The 12,554-nt window shown below is 50.6% G+C and overlaps 1 protein-coding gene across 1 annotated transcript; it reads left to right on the top strand.

The window, feature by feature from the left end:
* Positions 1 to 839: 839 nt before the first annotated feature.
* On the top strand, positions 840 to 4,195 carry OCSTAMP (osteoclast stimulatory transmembrane protein; the record flags this gene model as incomplete). Its single annotated transcript, XM_082325598.1, has 3 exons — positions 840 to 883; positions 1,800 to 2,844; positions 3,866 to 4,195. The coding sequence occupies 3 exons, from the start codon at positions 840 to 842 to the stop codon at positions 4,193 to 4,195; spliced, it is 1,419 nt and encodes a 472-aa protein (XP_082181724.1).
* Positions 4,196 to 12,554: the final 8,359 nt, after the last annotated feature.

Here is a 12,554-nt window from a genome sequence, read left to right as displayed (position 1 = left end):
TGGGTTTGGTGGCTGGAGCTCTGTGCCCTGCACATCCCAGGGGTCAGGCGAGTTGGTCCCATGGGGGCCACGCGTCCTGGCTTGTACACCTGGGAGCTTCTCGGCACTTTGGGAAGCCTGCCTGTGGCAGGGCTTTCTTTGCGATGGATTTGCTGGCTGTAGGAAAATGGGAAGGGTTCAGGCTTGAAGCTTCATCTTCCTCTGCTGGGACTATGAGATGAGCCTTTAAGCAGCTTGTGTACCCTGCACACAAGCTCATGGTTTCAGCAGGGAGCAGCAGCCTGCCAGAAAAGATGAACAATTATCAGCACGTGGTTTGCTGGATCCTACCATGCCCTTCGTGCCATGACTGCTATCTGAAAGAGGAAAAGCTCCCCTTCTCTCGGAGAGAGATCCCAACCTTGCTGCTCGCTGGTGGGCAGTGGAAGGAGAAGTCAGCTGGGATGAGACAGCCGATTTCCCCACGAGGGATGGCGACACCCCATCTTCCACGTGGTGCTTGTTCCATCTTCGTCAGCCCATATGTCACTGACTCATGTTTTTTCAGCTATGTGCCATGAAAATAAGCCTTCTCTGCTCTAACGGGAAGATCAGAAGCGTAAAGCCCAAGCAGCGCTGCGCATCCCGGCTCTGTCCTGTAGTGGGGTTATTCCCCGCGCTTCATGCACCAGGTTTGCCCGCTCGCTTCAGGAATTGCCAGCGTTGCTGATCTGAATTGCCTTAAAATGTCTGTTTTCTTTTGAGTCCTGGCTCTCTGGTGCCGGCTGCCTTGGTTTCCTACCCTGGCTCTCCCAGCAGCTGCATCCAGGAGCTCTCTGAGAGCGATAAGGCACTGGAGCATGGAGAGTTTTCAAGCAAGACTGGGGCACCTCTCTGCCGCTGGGTATGTAGTGTCTGCTTTAATCCCTCTCCTTCCCTCTGTCTTGATAGCTGCTGAATGGCCTTTTTCCACTGGAAAAACCTCCTTTGCTGGTCAAAATTCTCCCTCAAAGGATAACTGAGGCTGCTGTCGGGCTGGGGGAGGCGGGGATCGCCTGGCTGGGTTTAGTCCTGGGGAGAAGCTCCTTCTCCCCACCAGGTTTTCTGGTCTCTGGAGAGTCACTCCAGATGTGAGGCCTGAGAAATTATATTCCTTCCCACATGTTTGTTTTCATTGGACATTTAAATAGCTTTATGGGACATTTCATTTTGTCTGCAGTGGCCAAATTCTTATCCTTGGAGATTTCCTCTGGCACGGGAGCTTCAGTGTGCAACTGTTTTCTCTGATCAGTTCTGTATTTGTCACTCTTAAACCTGCAGATTTTTGTCTGGTCTCCTCTTAAGAGGTGGGGAGATCAGAAACTCCCACTCAGCTGCCTCTTATCCATTGAACACCTCGTAATTACAGAGCTGGGCTAGGGATTTCCACAGCAGCCAGCAGCCTCCTCTTTCTCCCTCCAGCATCCTCTAAATAACCACTAAAGCCGCTCTTAGCCGCTGCTAAGGCGTTGAACCCTCTGAAGGATTTTATTATGATTTTTGTAGAATAATACAATGCTTTCCTGCGCTTGCATTAGAGGAGGAGCAGTCGCGCTGTACTTGGTATTTGATCTTTCAAGAAATGCCTTGAACATCCCTGTCCTGTGTGCTTCCAGGGAAGATCTCTGTCCCAGCTACTCTGGTTAGCAGAGAGGTAAAGAGTGGAGGCACTCAGAGAAGGATGTTATAGTGACCCGCGAGTGATCATCTTGAGAAAGCCCCCTAATTAGCACATTTCTGTACTTCTTCTGCTAACACCCAGGTATTTGTTCCTTGCACAGGATGAGAGCCCGTGTCTACTGTGAAGACTTTCTGTTCCCAAAGGTGCGCGGGACCGCGGCAGACCTGTGGTCGGTTTACTCCAAGCCTGCCCCAGCAAACGGCAGAGAGCTGTGGACCTTGTTTCTGCAGTGTTCCTGCATGACGGCGGTGATAGGAGGCCTCTTTTACAACTGGATGTTTGCTTCGCTGGAGTACTCCTGGCATCTCTCCGTTGCAATGGCCGTCTCCTTCAGTCTGCTCCTTCTCCTGGCCCTTTTCGTGGTGCATCCTGCCCGTTGTGTCTTCAGTATGATCATGCCTACGTTAGGTACCAAGCAAGGCCGGAAGCTCCTCTTGTCAACCTGTGTCATGATAGTAGTGGTTAACGTAATGCCCAACATCCTAAGCAACATTAAAACCATCCTGCAGGTTTTCAAGTGCATCTGCAAGAATTCCGCTGAGAGTCTTTTGAACTCAACTGCTCTGCTGGAGACGGCTTCCTGGGAGTTTGGGGATGCAATCCAAGAAACCGTTCATTCCATTAATATTTATAGGCCTATGAATGGACATTTTCAGTTTTCATTGCTTAAGAACAGCTCCTTGATTTACCAACAAATGCAGCTTGCTGGTGAGAAAATTGGGAAGGACTTTCTGGCTGTTGAGGTGCTGGTCAAAGACTCTGTACGAGTAGGCAACAAACTGGTTGCTGGCTTCTCCATGCTCTATCTCTGTCTTGAGTCCACCTGGTATTTGAAAAATTATCTCACCAATCTCCGCTTTGACAATTTTTATGTCACCAAGAAGCTGGAGTGTTTAGCTGTGGACAGAAAAGCAGCTCATCTGCTGATGGGCTCATCCAAAAACCTCCTTCGACCAACAGGCTTGAAGTTGTCCCGGGAAGAAGTGATGCTGTGCCTCGTGCAAGCCATGCTCCTCACCGTGGCCCTGATGCTGATGCTGGTGGTCGTGGCAATGGACCACTTTGCCTTCAGCGTGGCAGACACGGCGGTGAGAAAGGCAGCTCAGTTCTCCGTGGTGCCCGTCGCACTCAGCATCAAATACAGCGTAAGCGCTGGGGCCCCCTCTCCTTCCCTGCGCGGGGACCCCGCTGCGTATCGCACCGTGGGAGGCGGCGGTGGGGATTGCAGTCTTTGAGCCCTTATTTACTCAATCCCCCCTTCCCTCCCCGGCAGCCAGCTGGACAGGCAGCGTAACAGGCTTGCGAGGCAGGAGGCGGAGGCACAACCTCAGTTGCTCCTTCCAGTGCCTCAAATAGCAGCAGGTACCCGCTCCAAATTACAGCCCCTTGGGAGTGAGGAGAGGAGTAAATAGTGCCTCGCGCTGCAAAGACGCTGCTAGCACGTGGCAGTCAGACGTCCCCGCGCCTCCAGGTCCCTTGCCTGGGCAGGGTGGAGGAACGGGCGTCCCTGCGGTGCCGTCGCCCTGCCGCAATGTGGGTGCAAGCGCAAAAGGGAGGGGGAAGCAGACAAACGCACGTCTCCTCATCTTATGGCACTGCCCTTCTTTAAGGAGAAAGCCCTGCTCGCTGGCTTTGTTGTCACCCTGTGCAATCCTTTTCACAAGCCCCCTCAGTTTCTATCTATTTTAATATCCTTTATCTGGACTAATTCTGGTTTATTTTTTAGCTTTCCTCTTCTACCATGCAGCCTGCCTCGCTCCCCAGCCCCGCGCTTCCTTAGCGCAGGTACCTGCTTATGATCGATTTACAGTAAAACAATCAGGGCTTAGAAAAAACCTCTGATATTCAAATATGCAGCCACTAATGCTGCTGTCTGTATTATGCCTTTCATTGTAAATCTCACCCAGCGAATGCCTGTGATGATCTCTAACAGCAGATAAAGGTGACAGACAGGACTGGGTCTCACCGGGCCGAGTACTCGGCGCCTACACATCACGCTGTTACTCTGGCTCAGCCTGGAGTGTATACGCACTTCAATGTCCTCCTCTTAACGCACCCAAGCAAGCTGTAACGGTGGTTACACACCCCCAGGCTGATGTTTCTGTAGTAACCAGTTGATTTTGGTTTGTTCGTACCCCATTTAACTTTTAATTCTCTTTATTTCAGGCTAAAATAGGGATCCTGCCCTTTCTTCTGAAACTTTTACAGCTTCGTCACGAAGAATTACCATTTCAGGACTTTGACAGAAGCTACCACCATTATCTGACCTTCAACTCTGCCCGCTGCGGGATCAGCCCCCCGACGCCTCCCAACCCCTCTGTGCTGCTCGTCGTGGGGCTGCTCTTCTGCATCCTCTACGCCACCGTGTTCCTGGAAACTTATGCACATCGCCTCTGCAGAAAAATCGCGGGGTCCTTCTTCGAGAGCTGGGAGGAGGAGCGAGCGCTTTACCTCTACAAGAAGCTGTCCAGAAAGCACAAGGAGGAGCAAAACTGATGAGAAGCTAAGGGTATTTTGGAAATACAGGGAACGCCTGAGACCTGTGGCAGGGGCCAGGCGCAGGATCCTGCAATAGGATGACACATTTAATTTTCCAGAGTCGGAGAAATGTTTGGAGTCTGGGGAAAAATATTTGCCAAAAAAAAAAAAAAAAAAAAAAAAAAAAAAAAGAGAGAGAGAAAGGTGAAATGTCACATTTTGCATTAATTTGAGAAAAATGGGCTAAGTTTACTTCCCTTTTTTTTTTTAATCGAGAAGGTCTGGAGTCAACTGTTCCAGGAATGGTAGGAGATACAGCTCATGCGATGTGGAGGATATGCACAGCATTAGGCAAGGCTAACTGGGAAATAAGTGGGAGTCAGGGTGGGGGAAGAGCTCATTGACCTCCCCCACCACATCCACGCTAGAAGTACACGCTTCCTTTCTTTCTCGAGTTATCCCTTTAGGCAGCAAGAAAGGAAACTCCGTTGACTAATCTAATTTTCAGGGATTTTTTTCTTTCAGGTTTCATACACAGAAACCTGGGTAGACTGGATAAATATTAGCCTTTAGAAGACAGTTTATTCATGTAAGAAAGTGTCATTTCAGCCCACCGAAATAAGTTCAGGACGAATATGATCATGGGATGCACGTCCTGGGCATGGGTGATGGTGGAAATCAACACGTGAGGACTTTATTAAATCAATTCACAAGGGCTTTTCAAAATAAAATATAAATGAAATAGCTGAAGGGCCTCAGAAGAGGATGAGAGCAGCCAATAAAGTTCAGTTTGGGTGTTGGTCTCTTTTCCCAAATAACAAGTGATAAGATGAGAGAGAACGGCCTCAAGCTGCGCCAGGGCAGGGTTGGGTTGGATATTAGGAAAAACTTCTTCACGGAAAGGGCTGTCAGGCCCTGGCCCAGGCTGCCCAGGGCAGGGGCTGAGTCCCCATCCCTGGGGGGATTTAAAAGCCGGGGAGATGTGGTGCTTAGGGACATGGTTTAGTGGTGGCCTTGGCAGTGCTGGGTTAACGGTTGGACTCGATGATCTTAAGGGTCTTTTCCAACCAAAATGATTCCATGATTCTAATCTACACCAGTGTCCTGGAGGACTTCAGCAGTGGTAGACAGGAACTTGACCTTTGTGTCAGTGCTCTGCAGGGAACGGGGAAATAGCAGGACTTGGAGGGCTGGACTTGCCTGAACCAAGAGCTGGTTTTATCTGTTGGGTTGTTTCAAACTCAGAAACTATGGTATTGTATCCAAGATGCAAAACTCCATCACTGGGGTAGCATCTGAAATGTTATTTTTGAAAGAGAGGTAGATCAGACACCTCTGTAAGGGCAAGAGCCAGAAGAGGGGGAGGTAAATCAGTGCCAGGTTAAAAACAAAGCAAATTTGCAGCTTCGTTTCTTCAAAGTATCTCTATTATTTTCCTCTCTTCTCCCATTAGAGTCTTCATTAAGGTAATTATTTGACATAATGCACCTCAATGAGATTAAATTACAGAAGTGAAGTGGCAGCTGCAGCCAGATGCATCAAATTCTCTCAGCTTCTGAGGTGCTTGAAACAAAGTAGGTCTGGATTATTTTTTTTTAAGCATCTATTTAACAAAACCCTGGTGCATTTATCTCCCCAGGTTTCTTAATTCCCTGCTGTTCTGATGATTAATCCAAGAACCTTTCTGCCTCTACAGCAACTAGGGAGCTTTGTCATGAGGTTTCTGTAGAAAATGCTCTGTGTTGTTCTGTTTAGGGGAAGATGAAAGATTTCCACATTCCCATTAAGTAGCCAAAATTATCTGGAGCCAGGTGTTAAAATAGCTGGGAGGAGAAGAGAGGAGTCCCTTCAGCCAGCAAACCATCACAGCAGCATGTTGCCTTCCAATAAGCACATCTTTAAAAAAAGTTTTTCCTTGGGAAGACTCATCTTCTTGGCAAGAGATGCGCATTAATCTTTAAGAAATATTTTTTTATGGCCAGCAGCATTTGGGGAACCCCACCCAGAGCAACGTCCAGTTCCTCTCCTTGCCTTCCAAGGGAGGTCTTCAGAGGAGACTGGGCATGGGGAGAGGAGGCTGAAACGGTGACGTGCTGGGGACCAGCATGGGACTGGCTTTGCTTTCGAGATGGGCCCTCCAGGTTCAGATGGGGGTTCGGAGCAGATGAGACCACAGAGACGGACCAAGAGGACTCAGTACCACCCTGAGTGTCCCATTGCACCCTTCGGACAGGCGCTGCCCAGCTCCCAGCCAGGGCAGCTGAGCAGCCTGTGAAGCAGCTCCCAAAACACCCCTTTTCAGCTTCAAAAATCGTATTTATTAGGGAAAAACTGACCCCAGAGTGGTTCTTCTCGTCTTCTCTAGAGTCTCCTTCAGCTCCCACTAAATTTGAACCACTAAAGACTAATCCTGGGAACTTTGCACTTCTAGATTGTAAAATTCAGCGTCAGACAAGCCTTGATTAGCATAATTACATCTGCTTGAAAGGATAATAGCGTGAGGTACTGCCGCTCTGCCTCCGGAGTTGCAGCCTTCATAAACCCTTCATGAAGCAGAGATGTGCTCCCATTTCCATTTTGCAGAAGAGGCTAAGGACGAGATTTTTATAAAGTTCTCTGGTGGGTACCACACCTGGTTCAGCGGGCTCATGTAGAAATCGGTAAGGGAAGAGTTTGGGTTTGGAAGGTGAACACCTTGCGAAGCGCTGGTGAGGAGGTAAGGGTTGGGCGGTAGCCGAAAAACTGGCTTTTACCGTACCGATGCTGAGGTTTGTTACTTAGAAAGGAGGGTAATAAACATTGTGAAGTGTTACACTGTGCTGTGAAGTGTCGTCTCGTTAGTGTTGGAAGGGTTTTTTTTTTAAATACGGGAAGGAAAAAGACACGTTGATACCCATTACGGTTATTTTAGTGGTGAAGTTGTACTGATGCTAAAACGTGTGTATGCTGAAGGCTGATAGACTCGAATGTCGCTGAGAAATCAATGCCGTGAAAAGGTGTTACTACAAGGGGACCGTTGCTTGAGTGGACGTCACCAAATACAGATATGTAGCATGCATGGTTAAGAGATGAATCTGTTTTGAGGAGAAAAGGGATGTTGAAAGCTGGCTCTTTGCCATCGTGCCACTTCACCCAGAGCCCAGGTTTTCATGTGAGAAACTAAACCCAGGAAAATGGGACAAATGACGCTTGAGTGGGAGACTCGGGGAAGGAGAGCTCCGAGTGGTTTCCAGCCTGCGGGACCAGCAAGGGGAGCCATGGGGAAAGCACAGGTACGGAGTTAAACCTAAAGAAGCAAGTGGCAGAGGCGAGACCCGGGGCAGCCTGCGCGGGGCGAGCAGAGGGGACCGGCCAGCATGGCTGGAAGGAGCTTAGTCCCTGCAGTAACTTGGTTTTTCGCCTCCCTGGGGGTGCCAGCAGGACTCCAGGAAGAGAAATGGGAAGGGAGGCCCTGAGGAGCGGAGGATGCTCCGGCAGTCCCTGCTTGGGCAGGAGCAGCTCGTGCAGCACATCGGGGACGTCGTCCCTGGTGCCGAATTGGGCTGCGATGCTTTCCCTGGGCGGGGGGGCTGGTAGAGCTGCTGGAAATTGCTTTGCTCTCCTGCGAGGTGTTGTTCCTCAGCAAGAGAAGGGCCTGACAAAATAGAAAATGTTGTCCATTGTGGATAGTGCCATAATTGTAGATAATGCCATATTATGTGCTTGAGAGGTAAGCTGCCTTGCCAGAATTCGCTTAATGGTGCAAAAGAGAAATACTGAACAGATTTAACCAGCAGGCAAAGTTGATTTAGTCACATATTTTTATTAAGTAGGACTAATTTGCTAAGGGATTGTCACGCCTCAGAGCCCCTCCATACTCCCACCCTCCCTTCTGCTCATCGCGGCTCTCGTTGCCTCCGCTTTCGCTCCGCGCCACCCTCCCGTCTCGCAGGCAGAAGGCAGCGGGGAGCGAGGCTTTGCCCTGCGTCGCTTCCACGCGTGAGCCGCCGGCGCTGCGCCTGGAGCCCACGGGGCAGGTCCTGCGCGTCCACCTCCTCCCCGGGGGAAACCCCTGCCGGGCAGCGCTGCGCCTACGCTAGCCCAGCGGCTTATTTACTGTCTCTAACTGCTTTCTGCAGGGAAGTATTTCATCACATCTAGCTTCTTGTTTTGGAAATTTGTGAAGTTGAAAGTTCAGGGTCAGATGTTTGTGTGCAACGAGGCAGAGGCAGGGCTGGCGGGGGCTGGAGCGTTCGGTGGTGGGTACCAAACTCCCTTGCTGTTGCTCATTAGTGCCAATGCCAGCCCACAGCTTTGCTGATGCCAGCCTTGGCCCTGCTGTCAGTGGCTTGTCGTTGTAACTCAAATCTGCTTCAGCTGCCACCAGTGGAAACGTTGCCGTTGATTTTGGGGGAGCTGGAGCAGCCCACTGGATCCGCAGTTGCCCTTCCCTGCTGCGTGCTGTTCCAGAGCTGGATGCCGCAATAACCCATCGAGGACATGAGAACCAGAGGGGGTTTTGGAGAGCTGGGCAGGAGAGGGGACTTGCAACAGCTCCAGCAGCTCTCCCTGGAGCTCCCGTTGGAGTGGGGCTCGCTGCTGGGGGCAAAGTCCTTTATTTTGGCCTTGGCGGGGGGGTGGCCCTGCCCCGAGTCCTTTCTCCCACCAGCTCAGCCCTGAGGCCGTTTCTCCTGGGAGTCACCACCACGTGCTGCCTGCGGAGCTGTGGTCGGCAGGGCACGCAGGAGTGGGTCAGGCAGGGCTGTTTTCCTCCTTGCACTTGTTGAGGTTTGAGACTTCTTAATTACCTAGAGAAAAGTGTTAATTACAAGAGAGAAAGGCCCATGGATTGCTCTTTCCTCCACCAACGCAATAAGCCTGGGGACAGCAAGACCCTCACACATGGGACAGGGTCAGCCCTGAAGCCCCTGATTCCCTTGGGGTATTGCAGTGCATTTTTGTGGATTTTTCATAGATAAAATATATGCTAAGTTCCTGCTTACGGCTGTCTGGCAGGCAAGAATGAATGGCCTTAATATACTGAGGAGCAAATATAAACTATTCAGCTAAGACAGTGCTCTAGGAAAGATCTCATCTATAACCACAAATCTGCATCCACCAGAGCAACCAAAAACCTCTCTCCAGAAGTATTTCCTGATTTTTAAGCAAATTGCATTTTTATTGCATTTATCCTATCTACAGTATTTGCACTGCAATTACAGTGAAGAAGCAGCAATTACAATGAAGAAGCAACGATTACACGCACCAGACTTTAGAACAGGAAATATTAATGAACGTAAATAAAGGCAAATCAAAGCTATTTCATAGCATCGTGCGTGCTTTGCCCTGGACGCGTGCCCTTGCTCACAGTGCCATGCGCTGGACCCGAGGAGGCATCGGCGAACACACGGAGCACCCCGCTCTGCGGGAAGCCTCCTCCCGGGGTGTGAGGTGCTGGTGATTTGTGCCATGGTCAAAAGTCTCAAATGAAGCACGACTTCAGTGAAGGAAAGCGAAAAAATGCTGATGCGAAGCCTTCTAGAAGGGAAGATCTTCTCTTTCTTTGATTTGACTGCTGCAACCTCTTGCTTTGCAGAGCTGGTGCTGTGGCTGGCCACAGAAAATTGCTCTCCGTGTCACCAGAGCCGCTCGTTGCAGTAAGGCCGGCGGCACAGGGCCGGCTGGCACCGCGCACCCTCAGGGTGCTGCCAGCAGCACTGGTGCCCAGCAGGAGACGGTCCCGAATGCTTCATCCCATCTGCAGCTTCCATAGAAATACGCAAGACCTCCCAGCAGTGATCCGGTAACGATGCTCTCCGTGAGTCTGCATCTCTGATTACCGCTGAGATGGGGAAGCTCAAGACTTCATCGAGCTATGCCCTGCACGGGCAGGGAAGAACTGAGCTAGCATTTATTTAAGAGAGCCCTTTGTGCATGAGAAGCCCCAGCTGAAGGCAGCTCCACCGCGCCGAGCACTGCATGGCTACCCAGCAAGGGCGGCTCTGGCCCAAGGCATTTACCTTTTCAACAAGGGTGGGAGAGGTGAGGAAATTCCTCGAAGCCTTAAAGACAGTTGTTGAGGCAGAAAGCCTCTTTTGGACAGGGGTTTTCCCCGCCTTTCCCACAAGGACAGCCTGCTCCAGGGCCTTGGCTGGGCTGTGAGATGCTGGTGCCAACACAAGAGGTAGGGAAAAGAGACAAGATTATCTTCAAAGGTAAGAGGTGATAAACAAACCGCTATCTAAGCGCAAAGGTTGCCAGAGGCTGATTTGAAGCAGCAAAGAGATGTCACACATTATCCCAAACCAATCCCCGGTACTGGTGAAGAGTGACTGTTTCCTGATTTGGGGCCGAAAGCACAAATTCATAAACCCAGCAGGACCACTGCACGCCTGCGGTGTCTGGCATCTGCACTGGGCTGGCAGATGTGATCCAGGACTATCAGGACCCGTAGCTGATGAGCAGGCATCCCATCACTCCTAACGTGATACCAGGGAATTATCTTGAAGCAACTGCCAGGAGACGTGATGTGAACCGGGAGCTGGCACTGCAGCTGGTTCTTGTTCCTTTGAGCAAATTCTCTTGGAGACCAACATTTTTTCCAAGGAGGAACCAAAATGTGTCAAAATGAGTTGGAGATGTGAGGCAGCTGCAGAGAGAAGGGGAGAGATTTGCAATTCAGAGGGAGACTTTTCCCAGTCCTGGCTCTTTCAAATGCAGATTGCAGCAGGGTTTCACTCTGAACTCAGTGCCTCATATTTTGCAACAGAAAATTTCCAAATTAGTTGTAATGAGCCTTCAGCCTGCCAGAAAAGGAGTGGAAATGAGGAAGAAGCAACGCTGGTCATTGCAAGAGCTGGGATGTCGATACCGAAGCCCATCCTCCAGGCACCTTTCTCAGCCCCCTGATTTCCAGGGCTCTGTGCGCATCACTGATTTCCGAAGGTGACGGGAGATTTGACCGCCAGCTCACCCTTCAGGCACTCAGAGAAGCCCTGAGACGCGTGATTTCAGCCAGCAACTCCAGTGGTTTGCGGGGGATGCGAGATGTCGCGGCACGTTGAGGCGATGCTGAGGCAATCGAGGTAGCCAGAGGTTTGCCTCCATCACTTCGCAGCCCTTCCCCAGGACCGGGGCAAAAGCAATTCTGGGTTTCTTTGCAGATGAGCAACTGAGGAAACGAAATCACCAGAAGAGATGTTTTTAACGTGCAAACGTCAGGTGGAGAAAAAGTACCACGTTTCCACACATTTCTTATTTATATGCTGTTCCAGTCAAACCTTCTGTAATTCCTCATCCTACCTGGAAATAGCTGGGGAGATGCTTTCATAACTGAGAAGGGAGAGAAGCCAATTCTGTGAATTTATTTCACAGGAGATTCAAAAAAAATCACAGCAGTATGACCAGTCGAGGGTGATCCGTGGCTCGGGTGGGAAATTTTCCTTTGAAGTAGGTTGAGAAACTGAAATGGCCAAGTTCAAAGGCTGAAAGCTTCCTCTTGCATTAGTTGGAAATATGCCGTGGCTCTTCAGACAATAAAGCGGGAACCCTGCAGATGACAGGAAGGAGCAGGTCATAGCCGAGGGCTCGGCTGGGCTGGGCTGAGTCACATTTTCCTTTTACCAGGGGAGAGAAAAAATTGCTCCATGGCCCCCATGCTTCATTCTCTTCGCTACCAGGGCATCCGCAACGCCAAGTTTGCAGCCCCAGTTAGGTGGGTGTGCAGGGTGGGGGGAACTTTGGTCCCATCTAGACCTAGCCTAAAAAAAAAAAGGTGCCTAAAACCAGGGAGGGTTTTGCTCTCTCAGGAGCAGCTGATGTTGCACGCGCGGTCCTGGGCTCCGCGGGAGGCGAGCGCGGTGCTCCCGATGGGGCCGACGGGAAGAAGGAGCTTTCTCCGGCATTAAAATAAATTCATCTCAGAGCGGGGAGAGCTTTTTCTTCTGGCTGGACACTGTGATCAGCTGTGCCCGCAGGAAAAATTGAAAAATGATCAAACCCCACAATCAGCTGAAACTCTTTGAAACCACTAATTGAGTGGGGGAGCCTGCCGAGCAGCAAGAGAGGCTGTAATTTCACCCGCTGTGCTTTGGAACTAACCATATTGGCAGAATTAGTGGGTAAGGGATGACCTGTGCAGCACCCAGGCGTGAAGGCAGGCGGATTAGAGACACTTGTTTCAGGGGAGCATCTGCGACAGCAGGACCAGTCAGGTGAGCTTCAGCCAGGCGCTTTTCTGCGCCTTCACGTCCTGGAGAGTTACGCGGGGCGCAGCGATGGAGGTCAGCGACGGAGGTCACTGATGGAGACCTTTATGGACACCAGTTCAGGTGGGTTCCTGGATATACGAGGAGCGGCTGAAGTCGCTTGCTCTGTTCAGCCTGGAGAAGAGGAGACT

The sequence above is a fragment of the Platalea leucorodia genome (assembly GCF_965183815.1).
Source record: "Platalea leucorodia genome assembly, chromosome: 13".
In the NCBI taxonomy this organism is placed as follows: Eukaryota; Metazoa; Chordata; class Aves; order Pelecaniformes; family Threskiornithidae; genus Platalea; species Platalea leucorodia.
The sequence above is the reverse complement of the archived record's forward strand: the minus strand, read 5'-3'. Positions and strand labels throughout refer to the sequence as shown.